Raw genomic sequence first — 21,860 nt, 5'->3', positions numbered from 1 at the left:
AAATCAAGGGGCCTGGCACCTGTCTGCAGCTGAGAGGTACTCCAGACACTGTATTCTGGTTCCAGACCAAAGGTCCTATCTGATTATTTTAGGAGGTAAGGTGCTTTTATTTTTTTTTCCCTCCTAAGGCAGTAGTACAAAATAGGCTAGTAGATGGGGATGCTTGTCTCGGATCTAGGGGGGCCTATGACATTGCTGCAGTTAACTCCTGAAATGTCACTTTATAATTTGCAAAGCTGTTGCTAAACTACTACCTGGGCAAGAAGAGAAGTCCTCCTGCTTTTTCTTTTTTTTTTTTAATAAGAAATGCTGCTGCTGTGGTTTTAAAATATTTGCTATCCCAGAGAACTAGAGAACTAAAAAAATACTTCACTGAAATGCAGAGAACCACAACTCGTCTGTGGAGCTGGGCTATGCAAACACTTTTTGTTGTCTAGAATATTGCCATTCTACCTCCACAGTCTGCCTGCCCCTCATCAGAGGTTCATTCCTCAGCGCAGTCTCACAAACACTCCTCCAGGGCTGCAGGCTGGTTTCTTCTTTACTTTCTTTTTCTCTTTGCAAGACTTGGAGCTGGTCTCAGCTTCCTGAAACAAAGGACATTGCAGCCATTAAATGGCAATCACTTAAAGCTGCTACCTCATAAGACAGGATTTAAAAATATATGGCTTTGAGTAACCACAGAATATTGTGTTCAAACCAAAGCTGAGGGCAGAGCGTAGTCCCAGGGCACGCGATGACAGTCACAGCAGGGTAAGATTCGAAGGCCCCTTGGTTGTAGCAGTCACGTGGAGCAGAAGGTTTTGAAAACAAACCTGCCTCAATAGAAGTTGTCTCCCATCCCAGCTGGTAAACTTAATGCCCAACTGGACTTTTTCAGACTGCTGCTGGCAAAAAAACTGACTACAGCCACTCTTCTACCCTAGAAATGGGGCACTCTATGCCATAGTTGTCCTAGATTTTTAAACCCTCCAGGGGAGTAGAATGGGTACTGTCTTAAAGTGAGCTGTGGAAGCAGAAAGTGGCTTTTCTTTCAAAGGTGAAGGAAGGCTCCTGGCTGGCCTGAGGGTCTCCACAGCATGGAAAAGATCAGTCCCAAGGATACAGTGGGAAGCAAACAGCTGTAGGAGCATCACAGCATGTATATGGCGGCAGGGAAAGCTGGCACAGGCTAAAGGAAAAGGAAAAAAGGCACAGGAAGGCAGGAAAGGTTCAGCAACAATCCTGCAAGGGAGGGCAGGAAGAAGAAAGTGGGGAAGGGGGATAGAGGGAGATGGACAGAACTGTGCAATGTGGTTGTGCCAGACCACATTGCATTGCTCAGGCACACAGGCATGTTTGAACGTAAGCTGTGAAGCCAGCACTCTGCACATGTGTGTGATGCAGGCACCATAGCGACCTGAAGGCCTCGTTGCTTTGAGTTGCAGCAATTGAATACCCTCCGGCCACGCTGCACACGATAGCCTGGGATCAGACGACGGCAACAGGACTAAAATTCTTGGGAGGGAAATTCCTCTGTCCTTCTCCAAGGATGTGCAGCACAGCGCAGTCCACAGCTCCTGCTCCCAGCTGCCTAGGGGTGGCATCACCTCTGCTCTCAAGGGGCCTGAAATGCCCTAGATGTTTCAGTGGCCAAATTCACCACAGTTTAAATGGTAACAAACTTGAGCTCTAAATGCTTGTTTCCTGCTCAGAGCATCCATCAAGCATTCTTCCCCATCACACTCAGAAAAGGACTATTATCTAGTAGGGACACTCCAAGCACCTGGGCCTCATTCAAACCTGGCTGAAGAAGGCAGTAACATTACACCTTTTATCCAGCAACCCAATCTGGCCTCCAAAAAACATGTTTAATGTGAAGCACAGGCCAGCTCCCCCCCCTCCTGCATGACTGCCCTAATAATCAGCTTATAAAGGTGTTTTCTCTCACTTCCTCCCCCTGGACTAGGGACTATTGAATTACAGCGGTCACACTGCACAGCTGCAAGCAGGGGAATGAGTATGGCTCCATCTCAGAAGAGCAGACATCATGCTGGTTAGAGCATCCCCCTGGGATGGGTATTCTGGGCTCCTCTAGGCAGAGGAAAGAGCTAAATTCAAGTCACCCACGTTGTCAGTGACTAGAGTCCTCGCCTGGTTATAGCAGGGCCCTACAAACAGCTACACAGTCGAGGCAGTGCAATGGTCGAGGAAGTTAAGCGAAGCACCAAGAACAGCAATGAACAGCCCAGGCTGGCAGGGCCATGAGCCTTTTCCACTGGCTGTACCTTTGGAAGAACCGGCAATGTTACTGCACACCACTTCCCACAACCCATAGCAGGAGGAATTTAGATGCCTCACCCAAGGCTGCCGATTGACTGGATGGCAAAGATCTGAAAAACAGGGTGTTGACTGTCACATCAGTTTGTGGGAGTTATGTAGCAGGGAAAGGTCTGAAATGCCAGCTCTCTTGTCCCCAAAGTTAGCATGTGACCTTCTGATCTATCCTCAAGATTTGATTTTAAGAAAAGCTACAGTTTTTCTGTCTTTGCCTGCTAAGCCAATCGATAGTTCCTATCTGCACCTTCTTTGCTGTCAGTGGGCTTGATAATTAAGATGATAGCAGATGACACACAAGAACACTCACTGAAATCAGCCACTGCACACAGCAATACAGTACTGTACTACAGTACTCCACCAACTCACCTCCCAGTCTGGTGTAAAAGGGAGGAAAACAAACCAGTTCTGAAGCAAAAGAAATATCCTACAACATGTGCTGCAATTGCTACAAACGATGCCAGCTGGGGCGAGGGGTTGACACACCAGGTTGATACCTGATGTGAGCAGCCAGAAAGGCGGCCTGGTTAGAAGGGGAAAATTACTGAACAGAAGAAACTGCCTGCTGAAAAATACGGACAGAGAATATGTCTGCCAGCCTGGGAACTGTGAGGCTGGGAACCAGAAATCCTTGAGAAGTGCAGCTGGCCTCTTTGAAGTACAGCTGTGGTACCTAAGAACCAGAGGCATCCTGGGATACCACCGATAAGCGCAGAAACAAGGGACTGTAAAGGCAACTTATTGCCTGAAAAGGTGGGAAATAGTCTGGAAAAATAAAAAATGGTCTGAAAGAATAGAAACCTCATCATCTGTTGGCTGTCACAGGTGAAAAGTAGAAAATTAGAAATGGAAACATCAGCATCTATTGGCTACTTGCAGTGGTGGTGTCCTCCACTCTGTCTCTATAATATAAAAAGGGCTTAATTTTTAACCCAAAATCGAGCCTCTCTCTCTGAGAACTTCCCATGCTGCACATACTTTTCCTTTCCTAAACAGGCTGAATTCTCCACACGAACTTTCTACGAGATCTTGGACTCTCACCAGGGATGCCTGGCTGACTTCAGACTGTGACACAGATCACCTTTGAAGTGAGACTCTGTTATTTTCTTGGTCCCTCTCTGGGTCCACTTTTGGGGTTCAGTTTGTCCTCCCTCTTTTGGGGATGGTTGGGTCCCCCCGGGATCAGTCTGTCCTCCCCTCTGGGATGGTTTGGCCTCTTCTGAAATCTGTCTAATTCACTTCATACCGATATTATATATCCTTACAGGCAATCAATCATAAGTATATCAGCTGCTGTTGCTAAGTTTGCTTCACTAATGCTAAGTTTGTAGTAACCAGTAACAGTATATACCTACTTGGTTATTGCTATACTATTGATTGTTGCTTTACTATTGATTGCTACCATACTATTAATTGATAATATATTATTGATTGCTAATAGCATTTTGTAATAGCTTGATATATATATTTATATTCACTTTATTAATCATAGGTATACTTGCTAGTGGTGATTTTGTGGTAGTATAAGTTGCTGGTGGTGATTTCTGTGGTATTTGTGGTAAACTGTAGTACAGTAGAGAAATTTAGAGGATAAAAGCCTCTGTGTCCTTGTGTATTACAGCATCCTACAAACCCACGGTTGCAATCTCTACACAACCCTTTAGGTGGTGACAACAACTCTCCGGAAGCACCAGTCCAGTCTCAGATACCAGCTACCAGCCAAGATGAACTGTCAGTCACTGCATATGCAAGTGGAAGTACTCAGGGATCAGTCCACTCCCTTTTGTTAACAGGAACATGAAGAACATCAGTGCTTCTCTGCCAGGGTACAAAGAGAAACCGATATCCTTTCACAGCAGAGACACTGTCAGGACGCGACAAAGGCTACTGCTCACTTCAGTGTCCGAAGCTAAAAGGTACTAGCACATTTACTCCAGCATTTCCCAGCACCGTGCCTGGGAATCTTAGGGAGAACAAACGTGCACAAGCAATGGGCAGTGGCCTCTGTCCCGCACATTGGGGGAGTTCGTGTGGCACTCACCAGGGGGAGAGCAGGGGGGATGCGGGTTTTCTCCAGGCTCTCTCTAAGATGGCTTATCTCAGCACGGTAGTCATCCAGTTGGCTCTCCAGCTTCTCCCGCTTGACTCGCTCGTATTCCAGCTGGGCCTCCAGCTCCCCCACAGCCCTGCCAAAAGCAAAGGAGACAAGCAGAGCATGAAGCGCATCCAAACCTGCCCTGGCTACTCCACGTGGTCCTGTCCCTTTAGTAAGGAACAGTTTAGTCACAGCAGAAAGCAGTGCAGTACTCCTCACACCAGCTGTGCTGGGGTGAGCTACAGTGTGCTCCTGGCTCAAGACCCTTTGTAAGAGCTCTAAACAGCCGCTTTGCCTTCTTCTCTGTCCGCTGTGCTCAGCGCAGTCTGACCACGAGATGGAGACGTCTTCCCACACACTGAGCCAGACGCTAGGGCCTGGGCTAGGCTGTAACCCAGGTCCATCTCCAGCTGCGGAAGAGGGAGAAGTGCCCAAGGAGCAAAAAGGTTAGTATGAAACAGAGAAAAAGCATAAAACTGGGACTCTGGAGGGGTCAGCGGCAGCTTTTTCGTTTACATGTGGTGCCTCTACATCCCTCCTATCGATTGGCTTAGTCACAGATGAGGAATAATCAAATGACAGCCTGCATGACACTTACTAAAGGGAAACTGAAGCGCTGGCTGATACACAGTTGCACAAGACCTCATCGGTCACACCCACAATGGCTCCTAAATTAATTGAGATTCCTGGAACTGGTTAGTTGAGACATAATTCACATATATTCTTATTATAACAGCAATTGACCTCAGCAACTGAGTCATCTGGAGTTGTGCTGGCTCTCCTCTGCATCAGGATGAATTAGCACAGCTACAAAGATGGAAGATTGGGAAAAGGAAAAGGGAGAGGGAGACATCTGCCCTGTGGATTGAAACAGCACGGCCCGAAAGCTCTCAGCAAGAGCTACCGCATTTCCCGGACTGAAGTATTCCTGACTCACACAGCCCAAAGCTACCAGGCTGTACCAGCCTTACTGACACTGCAGGAATGGCCTGTGCTTATGCCGGGAAATCAGTGTGTTGTCTCACAAACAGAGTTCGTTACCTGGTGTGCAATGCCCAATACACACACAGAGCCGAGATATCGATTTATTTCTGGTTTTGCGCAAAACCGGGTGCTAGGCGGTAATTCCACAAAGCTAGCCTCCACTCGTTCATACAGGTACAGTATTTATACAGTCCAGTTATATATATGCATACCTAATTACGCAAAGCAGTTTTCTATTGGTCTACATTTTCTCATCTTATTCTTAAAGCTATAGCATTTAATATTCTATGCATGCCCAAATGTGAGGGGTCTCTGCTTGGGCCAGGGTCTCCAGCTCAAGGGGTGTGACTTTTAGTATTATAATGAGTCCAGTTCGCGTGAGGGTGCTTCTTATCACACTTCTACTAGTAGCTTCAGATTGTTCCCAAAACATCTTAATTAGCTTACATATTTCTCCAGGATGTGTTTCACTTCCCAAGGACAGTAATTTTGATTAGACGTTCCACATTCCAGTCTGAATCCCCCTTACCAACTTTACATAAGTCCCAGCCTTCCACCAGCTCCTGATTGACTACAAGTGCTCGGGGGGACAGGCTGACTTCTTGCACACTTCAGATTAACAAGACACAGCTCCAAAACTGTGTGGCACACACATGGCGGCAATTTCTTCCATGCAATGCAGCCTGGTCAAGCATTGCGCAGTGGTTCACAACAGGCCTCTTACAGACAGAAAACATGGACTAAAGCAGAAAATATTCAAAATCTGCTACAGTAGCCTTCCCAAGTGGCAACTCCTGCTTTTCATCTAGCAAAATGGTGTTGTCATTAAATATTTTAAAATAATGAGGTTTTCTGGCACATGATACATGCATCTTGGAGTTTATCCACAGGTAGATACCCTCAGAAGGGTAGGTAGGTACACTGAGAAGCAGTATTTCCATTTCAAAAGGCCCGTGTGGAGCTAGGGATGCTCTCTGACCTCCATGGAAGAGAGAGACCCTTCAGAGATCCTCACAATTTTTCTAGTTTAGCCACACATGCCACAGAAAGTAAAATCCCTTAAAGAGCCTTGTCAGAGCCCTCTAATAGACACCGCTAGCTTTTCAGTAGCTGCTCTATCCAAAATGAACTCTAATTTCTGCCATTAGTCAACAGTGACTTTTCCATCATTGCAAACAGATTGCTCTGACCTTCCAACGTAGGCATCAACATCTGAGCTGGTCACCCTCCTCCTTTAAAGCCAGGAGAGACAATCCTAAAAGTGATGAATCTCATCCTGAAGTATGCATCTAATTATGCCCTAAAAAGGTGCTCAAGGTAACTAACTCAGATGCAGATATCTACACCGCAGACATACCAAGTTAAGGAAGATGGACTTTCAGCCTGGGCTGAGTCAAAGGGTGATCTGAACCAAAAGAAATCCTGACCTCAGTTTCTTGGCTCATATGGGGTTGTAAAACGAACTACTTAATTCCAGTCTGTGATACATATTACCTGCTCCAGGTCTACACAGACTGGTAAATCTGCTGTGTTCTTGATGGTATACAAGCCCTTTGGATACAGTTTCCTCTCAGTGACCAAATAAAGACATTGGTTTGTGGTGGCCCAAACACATAATGGACATGGTTATCTAGAGGGACTGAGAACAGTGAGTAGCCAAATCTTTGACAGGTAGAGGTGGAGACAGGGCTGTCTTTTGGATGTTGCATTATTGTTTAAGCTCCAAATCTCTGATAGACAGAAGAGCTTTTCTTGAAACTTAGAAAGTCTGTCCATCAAATCACCTGATCAATCTAACAGAACCCTTTCATTTAATGGAGACCCTGAGAATTAGACAGACATTATGAAAAGTGCTTCACATGCAAAGGTAGGTTTGCTGAGATTTCTTTTTTGTGTGGTCTGGATATGAGCTAATGCTTTCTTGAGCAAAGAAATAGATTGCCCTTGACACAGAAAGGTAGCAGATCATTGAATAATTTCTGCTATATATGCACTTCCATCCAAGTCATGCTAAGACTAATGCCTTTTTTCAGATTTATTGAAGTGCATAAATGTATTTGGCATCTTCAATGCAAACAAAAGAGACGGGACTTACCAGACCTACTGCACATATGCCACGGGAAAACCTGAAGGCCAAACATATAATCTTGCACAAGAAGTGTGGATCCATCAAACACTTGTGCTGTGGGGCTGATCCTGGTGGTAGAAGTCTAGAAACGGTCAGACAAATTGCTGAAGTCCGTTTCTTTTTGGCCTCGCTAAAGTTGGTAAGTGGGAAGGACAGAACGGCCAAAACAACTTGAGTGTAAGTTAGACTTAAAGAAGGCTTTAAAATGGGCCTCACAGAGTTAAACGTTAGCAGGGCAAGTTAACCTTACTTCTCAACTTCCCTTTCTTCTTTTTTCATCTTCTTCTCCTCTTCAGTTATTCCTCCCAGCTGTCTGTAGTTGCTGTAGGCAATTTCTAGAAGTTGCTGAAGTTCTTGAATCTTGCGATAGGCCCTTACTGTAAGACAGAGTTCGCCAGGTAGGTAGAATACATGGAGAAGACAGTCATACTGGAATCTAATAGTATGGAAAACAGTCTCACAAACACGGAGCAGAAATCACACTGCTCAGCAAATACTGAGCTACACCTGACACCCACACAGCAGACAGGTCTCAAAAACAAGTAGCAATCAAATACAGTTTCACCAACATGGATTGAAACAGCGCAAGAATCATGTTCTGGTTGCCCTCTATTATGCTTTCTAGTTTTCCACAATTTGAATGCTCAGTGGTACAGATATCCTGTCAACTATCTCATCTTACAACAAAAAAGTCACAGCAGTTGGCAGAAACTGTGCAACTAGGACTATAATGTCTTGAGACCAACTTTTTCAAATAAGGAATGATGGAAAGACAGTGCTTACTGCGTGCGTTCCTTTTCTCTGCTTTATCCAGGGTTAAATCTTCTTTGCTATCTGTGCTCCCTTCCACACCATGTCTTTCAAAAAACTTTATGTTGTTTGCATCTAGTTCTTCATCACTACAGTTACTGTCTCCAGTTCTTTGTGTCAAAAGTTCCACAGCTGCCAGTTGGGCAAATCTGCACAGAGAACAGTTAATGTACACTGAAATATCCCCATCATTGGGAAAAATGCAGCCATGCTCCCTGCACGTGCCAGAAACTCTCTGAAACTCTTCATGTTCCCATTTATTGGAGGTGGTTTAGGATTAAAGGAAGTACTGGTACACAAACTATGAGCAGCTAATCTGCTTTTTGTAGTACTCTGATGGCATGAGCTCTGCCTCAATGAAATCTTACGACAATGACTCCCACATCAGAGGTATATTTTCCTTTGCAGGTCTTCTTAATTGAATCTCATCAGAAACTGTATTATTTTTATTAATGCAAAAATCAGCTGGCCTTCGCTAGTTCTCATTTACTTTGTACAGCTGGAGCATCCTGGCTCGCAACCTTCCTTTTGCAGATCAGCTAGTTTTCATCTTTTATGTCTGACCTTGCTAAAAAAAAAATTAAATTAAATTAAGTGAAAATTAAAACCTTTTATAGCTACAATACAGCTTTATGTATCATTCAGAGATGGAATTCATGGGCCTAATCTGTTCTTGCTCCATCACTGAAAATCAGGGTTAATTCCAACAAAGCTGACATGATATCAATATATAAATAGCAAGTAAATAAATGACGGAGCTACAGGATATGTACTGCTACCTCTTGGCTACGTCCTTTGGAGTCTCTCCAGCATCATTCATAATGTCACAGTCAGCTCCCATTTCAATCAACCACTGTACGCAATGGATATGTCCCTGTCCAGCAGCTAAGGGAAGGAAGGTGCACACAAGTCAGTTACATACAGCTGAAGTGTTTCAAACCTGAAATGTCCCCCTCTTGTCATTATTTGACAGGCCAGAAGTTGGGTTCACGAACACACCACAGGGGAGATACTATTTCAAGAGAAGCCTATATTTCAAGATGCTCAAGTCACATGGGTACAGGCAGTTTTGGGGAAGATCATGCAATGTGGTTTTGTGCCTCTTTCTAGTTCCACAAATTTACTGGCAACTCTTCCTGGACACGAGTTAAACTAAACTTGCCCAGTCTCACACACTGAGCATGAGGCATGCAAATAATGCTGCCTCACACTCGCTTGCAGTAAGGCCTATACATCATAGATTTGCAGCAAAGCAGCATCATCTCTCTCCAGCCCTGGGGTCCCATCCATCAGACACAGCTGGTTGCCCCAGTTGGTGGTGTGCAGTGCTGTCTCATGGCAAAGGAGAGAAACAGGGCTTTGTGCTGGAGCTACAGGTACGTCATTGCTTGGGCCAGACACTCGAGGCAACACTTCTCAGCTGCAGCCTAAAACAACAGCTTTGCCTAGTCATACGATCTGGCATGGCTACTGCTCATACCATGTGGTGCCAGGAATGAGGTCTCATGTATGGAAGATGGTATTCGGCATGCCTAGCTGAAACCCGTAAGCTGTTTTTCTCAAGGAAGAATAAATCCATTTCTTGACAGCACCCCATTTGGATGTTTGCCATATTTGTTTTCTTACTGAGATAAGGACATGAAATTACAATCAGACATAGTATTTCCTCATAACACCAACATTGCATGTAAAGATTGGGGATGAAACAATTGTAGGTTAGCACCATTCCAAGAAAAGAGGGTGGGAAAGAATGTAGAAAACACTTTTAAAATCAATACATATCAATTTTCATAATGAGAACTTTAATTATGTTTTTAAAAATTCTACCATTTATATCTATTCCAAAAGAAATGTGGGAAATAATGTTAAAAGCATATTACAAGAATACCTCCCTCTTTCTTTCCTCTCCTATTCTTTCAGCCATTACTATGAAACCCTCAAACACAAAAGGACCATTTTTCTGTAATGCTAGCACTCCACTACATATCAAGGTGTTAGATACCAGAAGCTTACCTTCCTTTACAGTATACTACCAAATGACTTTGTTATGGTTTTTACAACACATCTCCACAGTACTGACATGTTCAGTAAATAAGGGCCCAGGCCACAATACAGATCATTCTTATACCTAGCTACCCAATGTTTCTAAAAGTCACATCTCGTCTGATTAAAAAAACTATTTAGTTTTCAGTTTACATGTTGTTTTCTCTTTAATATAAACTCTTATATCGTGACTTCAGCTTGGTTATTTTTAAAGTGACACCTACGCACACATATATCACAAAATATGTTTTTCAGGGTTGCCCTTTCGAGCCCTCAGGAAATGAGATGCTGTTTTTCATGATGAGCAGCCACTTGAAAAACTAAGTAAACAAGTCAGCAACAAACAGTAACAAGCTGAAACACAGACCATAATTACTGACCTTTGTGCATGAGAGTGGATCCCTTATCATCCCGCTCATTAATATTGATTACTCCACTTCTCACTAATCTTCTAAGCACTAACAAGTCCCCTTTGAAAGCAGCACCATGGGCTGGGAAAGCTAAAACTGAAAATGAAATGCACATGTTTCCAAACAGATGCCAGTAATTCCATTAAACATGCTCATACTTGTCTCTCATTGCTTGCCTCTCTCATAGCAACTTATGCATGGGCACCTCATAGCTGTAGTTAGCCAGGTTAATGCACCCTTAATCAGTTAAAATGCAGCTGCATAACTAGCACTGTTCATCATAGACTTAATTAAACATGTCTTGGTTATGGCTACAGGCATCCTATACAGTTAAGAGATTAATTTCATAAACCTGAAATAGCAAGTATACCTTTGTTTTACAGTTGACGTTGTATTACTGGTGGTAACTGGAGTCATTTGCCTATTTTGAATTTCATAGTCTAACCAAATACATAAACTATTTTACTTCTTGCTTAAAAACTACCCATACAGACAATTTGATTTTTCTAGTTATTTTTTATAGACAGGGAGTATATATACATATATGTATAATGACGAAAGACTAGCAGATAAGGACAGTAAGTGCCTGGAAAAAGTAGAGAGGTGAAGGTGCAGTTCTCATATCCTTGCTCTGCTGAAGGTTCCCCTTACAGACCTTGCCACACTTGCATCCTTTGGCTGTTCGGACTGCAGTAGTATTGCTGGTTAGCAAGTAACCTTAATTTCCGTGGGATATTTCCAGGCTAAGTTGCTATTCAATGTAAGTAAGGGATTCTAAGCAGGCAAATCTGAAAACTCATGAAAATTATACAGCTTGTCTGGATGTTCACTGGAGTCTAAGACCATGGACAACTTGGTATTCATAGTACAACATAGTGTGACATGTTTTATTTCAATAATGGGTAAACCTAACACATTTATAAAATCACACTGACTATCCCAGTCTTAGCTATCAGTAAGTGTAGAAAGTATTGAAAGGAACAGCTCTTCCTTATATTGGTAATATAAATGTTATACTTCTGCTCATACAAGTTTTCAGAATCAAGCATTTCTATAGAATTACAATGCCTGTTTTAACAGTATCTTGATCCATACTCGCCTTCCTGTGTCTCTGGACGCTCCTCCTCTTTTTCCACACTGTCAATATATTGCAGAATATTATCTTTATAGAACCGTTCAGCCAAGTCCCTTGGAGTCTCTCCTTGGTCATTCCTGGCTTTCAGTGTGTGCATGACACTGGCCATTTTGCTGACCAAGAACTTAAAGCAATGCAAGTGTCCTTCCATTGCTGCCAGATGAGCTATAGAACAAGGTGAAACAAAGTATGTTAGAGCAGAGCACTGCTGCCCACCAAGAAAGCAGTGTTCTCACCACTAGATCCAGCTCGTCTACCAGCACTTGAGCCATCCAACACGGCACAACAAGTGGGAGCAGCCTCAGTTGGATGGGGGATGCTCAGCTCCTACCCAGGACAGAGTTCAGCTCCATGCAAAGGAAGTAAAAGAGTCAAGGATAAGATCTGCAAAGAAGATTCCCTGGCAGAGCTGATTGCAGGAGACAACACAACACTGCCAAGAGACCTTTGAGCGCTAGCTAGGAGAGTGTGCCACCAGGGTCTCATCTTCCCCATGAACACAAATCTCACTCCTGGCAGCTGTCTGACTCTGCTGTCCTAGGGATACTCATTAGAGAGGGCCTGGAAGGGGTGTCCCTGATTAGGAGTCGAGGCCATTTCTGCTTTAGTCCCACCTCTACTCTGCCACCACAAACAAGTTTTGTCACACCTCTGCATCTCAGTTACCCCACCTACAAAATGAGGACAGTGACATTCACTTTATTGGGCAATGTATTTAAAGGTACATCCCATGACAGGGGCTTCTATTCGCAGTACTTCTGTCGTACACTTCTTTCCTTCAACTGTTGTAGACAGTTGCTGTGTACAGGAGCTGCTCCACCTCACCACAGCAGTGACTGCGTCCCTGTGGGGGCCAAGTGTTTCCTCCCCTGTCCTTTAGGCTATGCTGAGGTTTAGTTATTTAATACCTACTAGAGTGCTGGGCCTATAACAAAGTGAGAGGTACAAAACACATGCTCATTATTTTGAAATTATTAGTATTCTCTAGTCCCATTAAGGGGAAGAAGTTGCCAAATAAATGCTTATTATGTGTTAACACTCCATGAAAATGCTCTGTAAAAGTTGGCTGATGTTCTCCAGGCAAAAGAGTCTGTCTCTAGTTTGTCTCCAGGTTAAGAATCTCATTATCTTCATAGTTAATAAACAATGTACCCAGGACCAAAAAAACCCATGTCACTTAAGTTAATTTTTGACACATGCAAGTTCTCTATTGCAAACCATCCACGGCTTTCCAGAGCATAATTGCTCTAAGAGGTGATGGATATTGGGTTTATGGCAAGAGGACAATACTTAGGTACAGATGATTGCTAAAATTTAATGTGACAAAATCTGAGCTTCACTGAAATCAGGGCAGTTTTTCCCACTGTCTTAATTTTATTCAGTGAGTTAGTTACTCAGGGGGAAGTGAAAAGAGGTACCTTCTTAAAAGTAACTACCAATTACTAGTCAGCTAATGAAAAACTGACCCTTATGAATCCACTTTCAGATACCTAAAATCTCAGGGATAAAACTTCACCTTTTGGGATGAAACGGGTTTTTTTTATCAGACATCTGTCCTGTGCACAAAGCAGTCAGAAAAGCTCAATGTTTTCTGCAAAGATGGCAAGGGGAAAATAGATTAAAGAGTTGTATTCTGTCCATGTCTTTTTGCACAGTTCCAGTGGGATGCTGTGGAAGACACATAAAGGAACTTTTCATAGGTGGCTTTTAACCTGTGTGTTTCTTAGTAGCTAGTGCCCAACATATAACTGTGCCGTCTGAGCCTCAGGCATGCTGAGCACTTGCAGCTGAGACTAAAGCCAAAGAGTACTGTGATGTTAACATAAAATATGCAGCTTAATGCTGAGAACTTTGAAAAACCTTGACGCAGGCATCACAAATAGGCAGTGGGCAGTTGGTGTTGGTATCCCAACTTCTCTGTGTTTCATCTTGCCTTTTATAAAATCAGGCTAACACTATTCGCTCTTCTCAAAGTGGTGAGTGAAAAAACAGTGTCTGTGAAAAACTCAGATGTTGTGCTATGATTAAATTAATATATTTAGGACAGGTTTAACTAGTGAGCAATAAATGAAACATGGATATGGCCAAAAAACAAATACAGAGAGAAAACAAAATGTTGAATTAATGAGCACAGCCCATTCTATACACTGAATGAGCCACAGTTCTTCCCAAAAATTAGCATGCTATAGGTAATTAAAGCCTCTGCTATAACATACACATGCAAAAAGTGCAGCCAAGTTTTAGGTGTACGGCATCGCAACCTCAGTAAATTTCTTTCAGTATATTGTTAGGAAAAATTATAGCACTGTCCAACTAATCTTGAAGCTGAAATATGTAAAGATGATTTAAGTTCACTTCACTGTTTCAGAAGCTGAGGAAAAGCTGGTCTGTACATCACACCACTTTATTCATCTTTTACTAGCAATGTTCCAAAGCATTTTCTTTCCTTTGGATGATAATATATTCAAATGGAACAGAACAAAGGCTGGAGGATCAAGCTTCTGTAGATGTCAAAATAACAACAAAAACAATTTTCTACTAACCAGTATATACAGAGCATTTAAGTAGAACTGTGCTGGCGTTTGCCACCTCTCCATAAAAGTCTGTTATCAGGGAAGTGTTCCCAAACGCAAATAAATCTACCTTCTACGCTGCCACCAGGGTGTCTAACATCATGATCCCTTATTGCTAATACACTGGATGTCCTGCTGGGATGCAAGAGCCTCACATCCTTTAACAAGACCCAGGTTTGCAAAACAGAACATATGTCAGTTTACTAGGTAAGTGGTGCTTAACAGAGGGTAAAAGATTTTAAGAAAGGATTTTAAAAAATCACTCTGAACAAGTTATAGAGAAAAAAAACATGCTATTTGGAACAAATAATAAGACAAACTATAAGAAGGAAAATGCTATAAAGGGAAAGGATGCAGTGAGAACACAGGGTACGAACAATACCATTCAACCTAGAGAGAATATTGAGGCAGTGGGACACTGAAGAAACTATGAAGACCAAGGAATAAACACTGCCCTTTTTTTGTGCTAAAGCAATTACACTCATGATTATGAAAAGAGTACAGATTACAGATAATACAGAATACCGGTATTCCAGAAATCAAGATGAAGAAATCACAGGTAAAGGAGAACAAGGGTTTTAGCACATCAGTTAAGAAACAGTGGGATACAAAAACCTCCATATGAACGTGCCAGAATCTGATCACACTGGCACAGCCATTAAAGCCTGGCACAAATCCAAAAAGGAGCATATAGCAGCTGAAACTGCCTCCTGCTCCACCTACTCTTCTCCTCCTGTGACCTCCATTGGCACATGCGCTTCATCACACGAATATGAGATGCTGCCCACCTACACAGGGCTCTCAGCCCGCCTCAGCCTGCTCCCTATTCCAGCACCCATGAGCTCTGATCCTTGCCAGCAGCAGCAGAAGGTGAATAGGATACCGTCACCGACAGATAAATACTTTGGATTTTATAAATTCCCCCATCATTATAAAAATGGAATAAATATGTGGATTGCATGGAATCAAATCACAAATGCTGCTGGTGTGCATTACTTATAATTTGCTACAATTATCACATCACACAATAGCTGTAAACCAAAGGTTAAGAAAATGTAGGATTTATCCTGCTATACCTGGAAGGTTTCCATTGTTATCCACATCATCTACACAAGCTCCCCATCTAACAAGAAGCTGCACACACCCCAAGCGACCATGAAAAGCAGCATAATGAACAGGCTTCCAGTCATTCCTGTCTGAAACATTTACATTCTAAAATGAAAGCAGCAGGTTAATTCATTCATTTATAAATCTTAGACACTAGACAAATTTTATAAATAGGAATCAGCTGTTCATTGTGTTAAATTATTGAAATCAAATCAAATAGCTTTTTTCAAAGTTCATGCCATGTATGCAGTTCCTATTCCAAGTTAGGTACTTTTCACAGGTTCTTGGTTTTATTTAAGTAATACACATATAAAAGGTGCATTTTTAGACATACTTCTATCACTGCATTAGTCATTATTCCTTAAATATGCATCTGGAATTTTTTTTAAGTTTATGTCTCTCTTACTGTAGAAGATTTGCGCAATTGCAAAAAATCACAACCACCACAGCACCTGATCTTCATTTAATGACATCCTCAGTGGAATGTGGTTTACTCACATTATTGATTCTCTCTAGATTTTTGGATCATTTCCCTAATGTATCTTACAATCAGAAAATGGAAGTTTACCCTAAAAATAAATTCACCAACAAGAACATACCAACAGTAATTAATCTAAAGTCCTAAATCTCAGTTTAATCTAGGGAGAGTTTTGTTTGGAAAAAGATACCAGACTTTGGCTCTGCGCTAGGGACCTGCAGGTAAAAGTCTCTCACCGCTCCACTTCGCAGTATGGTTTGTAAGGTGTAAGACTGCCCATGGGCTGCAGCTAAGTGGGATGGAGTGCACCCACGATCATCTTGAGCTTCTGCGTTTGCTCCGTTTATTAACAAAGCCTAAAAGAAATGCAAAGCAGAAATTCCGTTCCACAAGCTGAAAAAGCAAACACTGCCTAGGAGGATGACTTGAGATGATCAGCAGGATATAACTCTGTCCAACGGACCGAGTTGGACTGACCCCCAGGGTTGACCCCAAGGCAATGGCGCTACACAAAATACACCTGCTTGCACAGAGAGCGCAAATGAGTGCACTGGTTTTAACAAGAGTGACTTGATTCCAGATGTAAAGACACCAAGATGAGATACTCATAGCTCCGTTAGGAGCTCTCTCAGCTGATCTTCATAATGAACTTGTCCAAAGTGAAGGTCTGCCCTACTTACTTTCACTTGAGAGTGAATATTTGTACGTACCTGCATGCAAGCATCCTGACCTCGGATAGCTGCAAGGTGAGCTGCCGTCCAGCCTCTGACAGTTACGCGTGTTGTATCGGCTCCATGCCAGAGCAACCAGTGAAGGCACTGCTCAACCAAAACCAAAGTTTTTTATTAAACTATTCTTATCATGTATCTGAGGCACATTTTAACTAGAATTTATCAGTCGATGTTACATTTCAAAGCAGTATCGGAATACTTCATTATGGAAATATGACACCCCAGAGCATGCCTTAGCCAGATATTTGTGCATTAGGAAGTTACAGGTAAGTTATACTTCCCAGGCTTCACCCAAGGGTACAAAAAGTGCAAATAACCTACTAATTCAGACCCTCGCATTGATTTTACAGTATGGCTTCTTAATTTTACGCTTCCAGATGTATTCACGTGGCATGAGGTAAAAGCATTGGAAAAAACAATGCAAATATGCTCATGTGAATTCCAGCTAAAACTACTGGCAGGAAAAATAACACAAACCAAATTTAAAACCTCATTTAATTTATCAGGCTCCTTAGGTGTATGCAATCCCATCTCCCTTCTCATCCTTCCACAGCTTAGTTTTTGCTTATTCACCTTTTTCCAGCAGATATTATTGCTTGCAATGGAAAGCTTTATGGACTATACAAAAACAGCTAGAGGACCAGTTATAACTTTTTATTAGATATTATTATGATTTATTATCTTCTTTCAGACCAGCCTACAGCTCTGGTTCTTCCACTGTTTCCACGAAGGAGCTTAGCGACAAGTGGATGACAGATAATTCAATAAGGTCTAATACACTGATTGCAAAGTAGGAGAGACAAATGAAAAATGGCAGAATTTATAGAGGCAGAAAAGGGTGGGTAAGCAATCTGTTTTTAGGGTTGACAACATGATGATCAGCATTTTCTTGACAGTTTCTGTACGTTCCAGTAGCAGCACTGCACTTTTATTTCTTGAGTTTAGCAGGAACTTTACATTCTTTCCTTTGGGAAACGAATTTTTATGTGGTTATTCATGGCCTTGTTGCTTCAAGGTTAGATTGCTATAAAGATTGTACAAGGAGGCTGCAACAAGAAGGTAAATGTTGCGCTGAATACAGCAGCTCAGGCCTCCTGGAAGTTCAAAACATTCATGCAAGCACCTGCTGATTTCTCCATCAATATTCAACGGGTTTTAAAATTAAAATAAAATGTATTAGGACTATTTCTATAGAGAATGAGGCATGGGACAGGACATTGGTAAACAGAATGAACATGTTTTCATGTCACTTCTCACTTGTTTCAATCACCTGCAGAACATTTTACACATCTTACAGGATTTTTGAGGTGTCTCAAGAGAAGAGAAAAACACAATAGGGACAAAAGAAGGTCATGAGTCTGGAAGGGCAACCATAGGGCACACTTTGCTCAGAGTAAGAAAATCACTGATTTTGTAAAATCTGGCAACATTGACTATATAAACTGCCTGGGGCTTCAGAAAGGCAAAATGAAAACCTAAAATTCTGTACTTCTGCTCTTGGTGAATATATTTAATGAGAAAAACAGGCAGAGATTATTGATTTAGCTTGATCAAAGCTAGCAATTTTGTGTCCAGCTTCTCCCAAAGAAGGAAAACATTAACCTATAAAAATCTTGCTGTGTCTGACCACTAACAAAATGTTTTACCTCCAGACTTCCAGAGTGTGCAGCACAGTGCAGTGGTGTGAATTTGTGGACTAAATCCACCTCATTAATACTGGCTCCACTTTTTATCATTGATGCAAGCTGTTCTACATCACCAGATTTCACTGCCTCATGTACACCAGTATAATTTTGCTTCTTCTTGACAGCTAGTGAGGAATAATAAAAGGGCATTAGTCAGTTCAGCAACATTTAAGAGATAGGAAATAAGTGATGAATCAAAGAAACATGAGGGTGTCAGCTTCACAGGAACCAACCAAAATGTTCGGAGTTAACCTACGAGACTGAGATTCGTATCAGCAGGAATCCTAAGTCACTTCTGTTTGTCAGAAACAGAGAAATATGCAAAAACCTGAGACAGCCATGCCCCCTCCAGCCCCAGAAAAGGGCCCAAAAGAGTAAGATCCAAAAGAAAGATTACAAGAAGCACAGCAAGGGCAGGTAGCAGAGCTACTCCTTCTATGTATGCAAATGTTGGAGCAGGTCAACCCCAACACTGGCTCTCTTACAATCATAGAATCATAGAATGCTTTGGATTGGAAGGGAGCTTTACAGGTCATCTACTCCAACCCCCCTGCAAGAGCAGGGACATCTTCAACTAGATCAGGTTGCTCAGAGCCCCGTCCAACCTGACCTTGAACGTTTCCAGGGATGGAAACTACCTCCACTACCTCTCTGAGCAACCCGTGCCAGTGCCTCATCACCCTCATTGTAAAAAATTTATTTCTTAAATCCAGTCTAAATCTGCCCTCCCTTACTTTAAAACCATTGCTCCTTGTCCTGTCACAACAGGCCTTGCTAAAAAATCTGTCCCTGTCTTTCCAATAGGCTCCTTTAAGTACTGGAAGGCTGCTATAAGGTCTCCCCGCAGCCTTCTCTTCTCCAGGCTGAACAAACCCAAGTCTCGCAGCCTGTTCTCGTAGGAGAAAAAACCGCAGGCATCACAAACTTTCATTAATCACATTTTCAAGTACGACAACCAGGGAGGCTTCGCACTTGGGCAAACAAGCTTTTAGCCATCACTTCCCAGGTGCTCCACATGGCCATGCCACTGCCGCCTAAGGACTTGGCACAGCACTGCATACCACACTGGAGGGCACCAGAGCCTTCACCAAGTGAGCATACCATGTAATTACTCCTGATTGAGCTACACAGATCTGCTTCAGGACCAGCTGATGTCAAAATTAAAGCTGCTGTAGAAAAACAGTTCTTTATACATCATGTTAGTAATCCTGCATTGCTCTCTTGCTGGAACTACGACATTGCTTTGTCACAGCCCGCTGTTAGCAGCCTGATATTTTGCTCCCACCAAAGTCACTAACATTTTCATTGACCTCAGTGGCACAGAATCAAACTATACGTGTAGAAGCAGTGGGGTCAAAAAAAAAAAAAAATCCATCACCAAGCCATGGGATCAAATAACCTGTGTTCTCCTTCAGACCCTTCCACCAATTAACTACGTGACTGGAAACAATGGGAGTTATATATCCAAACCCCCTTGCAACATCTTGATATCTTGCCAAAACTTGTCAACAGAAATAAGCGTGATAATACATCTGATGGCTGAGGGGGCTAACTTCAGATAGTCAAGCATAAGAGGAACCTAAAACAATTAGTAATCACCTTCTAAAGTAGTCATCGTTGCAGTACCAAAATGCACTAGCACTGTTTCATAAGATTTCACCCCTTTGGGAGAAGACTTGAAGAGGTGGGCTGGCTGCTGTTTTGCAAGTCAAGCAAGCATGAAAATGTAGGTCTTAAGGTATCAGTGCCTCAGCTTCTCCTCCTGCGGAGAAGAAATGGTAGTAGTATTGAAAATTGTTACGCAATTTGAGATAAAAAAATATTAAAGAATATAAATGAGAGGTTGCATGAAAATCTTTGTGATGTGTAAAAAAAGCACTAAATGTGACGAAAAGCAGCCTTCGCCGTTTACCAGTGCCTATTTTCATGTAATCTGTAGCATCATAGCAGTGCTCAGGCAGATTTGGGGTTGCCACAGAGAGGAAAAAGAGGGCTGAAGCTCTTTCAATAATCCAGGCTGACAGTAACACACCCTATGCTGTAACACACCACTTGATCTTGTGGCTATGTATCACTCCACTTCCACTTGCCCCAGCTCAGCCGGCTGTATCGCTGCCCTGCACAATGCGGCTTTAGTTAGGAACCGGGACTCCATCCTGCAAAATACTGTATGAACAAACAGCAGCAGCATAGAAACACAGAATAATTCAGGTTGGAAGGGACCTCAGGGAGTCATCTAGTTCATGTTTTCAAAGAATATTTAAGTATGTTTTGTGGTTTGAGTTTTTTTTTTAAAGAGACAATGTCACCAGGACATAATTTTCCCACAAGGGAGTCATTTCTCATTATGCCAAAGGAGTGTTACAGACTTCAGCGCAATTATACAGACTTACATCAGAGGAAGATCAGGCCAATTACACTACTTGCCAAAGTACTAATACGTTTGACACAATGTTCCAGTGAAGCAAGTTCAAGGTAATACTTTTTTTTTTGTTTTATCCAGAAGAAAAGCAAACAACAAGGCCCACCAGCAGAGTGAATTTTGTTCCACTTCTCCCTCTGGAGACCTACAACTATACAGAGATCGACACCAAGCGCTGCTGCGTGGCTTCTTGGCGCAGCAGCCGCGGGCGGGCCCCGTCCCGCTCCCCGCCGTTGGCGCCGCCGCCCCGCCGGGCTCTCCCCTCACGGCCCAGGCAGGGGAGATGCCGCTGTGGGGGCCCAGCTACCGCCCGCTGCCGCCACGGCGGTGCTCGGGGAGCAGCCGGGGCTGCCCTCAGCCCTCAGGGAAGGAAAGGGGGAAGAAGGAGCGCGGGCGAACCGGTCTCACCGGCCGTCGGGGGAGGCGGCGCGGCGGCGGCCGTCGGCATGGCGGCCCCTCACAGCAGAAGCGGCCGGGAGCCCGCCACTCTCCCCGGCAGCCTGCCTCACTCGCCGCACCCGCCTCCTCCTCCTCCTCCCGACGCCGCAGAGGGGTTGCTATGGGCACAGAGTGCGCTTCCCCTGCGCCCGCCGCCGAAGGAAAATGGCGGCGGGGGGCGGGGGGGGGAGGCGGTGTCACCCGGCGGGGTCGAGGGGCGGCCATGGCGCCGCGGTGGGCGAGGGGGCAGCGCGGGTTCGGGGCGGCGGAGCCAGCTCGCCCTCGGGGAGGGAGGACTGCCCGGCCTGTTCGGAGGTAGGGGTCATCCGTGTGAGCTGCAATGCAGTTGCCTGTGCATGGCTGCAGGGCATGAGGGGTAGGACAGCAGGGAAAGAAGGGCAGGAGGAAACTTGCATTGCCGGGTGGGGCTTCTTGGCACCTTTTTGGCAGCCCTGGGCTAGTGTCTTCATGGCATTCGTCAGGGAGAAGCGTTAACAAATCAGTA

The 21,860-nt window shown here is 43.5% G+C and overlaps 1 protein-coding gene across 3 annotated transcripts; it reads right to left on the bottom strand.

Moving 5' to 3' along the window:
* Window positions 1-86: 86 nt before the first annotated feature.
* On the bottom strand, window positions 87-21,493 carry ANKRD42 (ankyrin repeat domain 42). 3 transcript variants are annotated; one of them, XM_072850790.1, is made up of 13 exons: window positions 21,326-21,493; window positions 20,095-20,257; window positions 18,457-18,620; window positions 16,790-16,897; window positions 16,316-16,435; window positions 15,571-15,706; window positions 11,886-12,086; window positions 10,757-10,882; window positions 9,113-9,218; window positions 8,307-8,482; window positions 7,774-7,900; window positions 4,358-4,502; window positions 87-587 (listed from the first exon to the last, which is right to left on the bottom strand). In XM_072850790.1, the coding sequence occupies exons 2-13, from the start codon at window positions 20,108-20,110 to the stop codon at window positions 492-494; spliced, it is 1,521 nt and encodes a 506-aa protein (XP_072706891.1). In that variant the 5' UTR covers window positions 20,111-20,257; window positions 21,326-21,493; the 3' UTR covers window positions 87-491. The 3 variants fall into 3 exon arrangements, with proteins under 3 accessions (XP_072706891.1, XP_072706892.1, XP_072706890.1); XM_072850791.1 differs by lacking the exon at window positions 21,326-21,493 and adding an exon at window positions 20,889-21,010; XM_072850789.1 differs by lacking the exons at window positions 20,095-20,257; window positions 21,326-21,493 and having other exon boundaries at window positions 18,457-18,645.
* Between the last annotated feature and the right edge of the window lie 367 nt (window positions 21,494-21,860).

Source organism: Ciconia boyciana, chromosome 1 (assembly GCF_034638445.1).
Source record: "Ciconia boyciana chromosome 1, ASM3463844v1, whole genome shotgun sequence".
Taxonomy (NCBI): domain Eukaryota; kingdom Metazoa; phylum Chordata; class Aves; order Ciconiiformes; family Ciconiidae; genus Ciconia; species Ciconia boyciana.
The sequence above is the reverse complement of the archived record's forward strand: the minus strand, read 5'-3'. Positions and strand labels throughout refer to the sequence as shown.

Excerpts from the sequence above, each read along its gene's own strand:
- ANKRD42 (XM_072850789.1), bottom strand. The coding sequence starts at position 18,645 with ATGCCCTTTTATTATTCCTCACTAGCTGTCAAGAAGAAGCAAAATTAT. Across the intron at positions 15,707-16,315 it reads CCATACTGCGAAGTGGAGCG|AATGTAAATGTTTCAGACAG; the intron begins GTGAGAGACTTT and ends CTTTCATTTTAG. Across the intron at positions 588-4,357 it reads TCCCCCCTGCTCTCCCCCTG|GAAGCTGAGACCAGCTCCAA; the intron begins GTGAGTGCCACA and ends CCTTTGTTTCAG.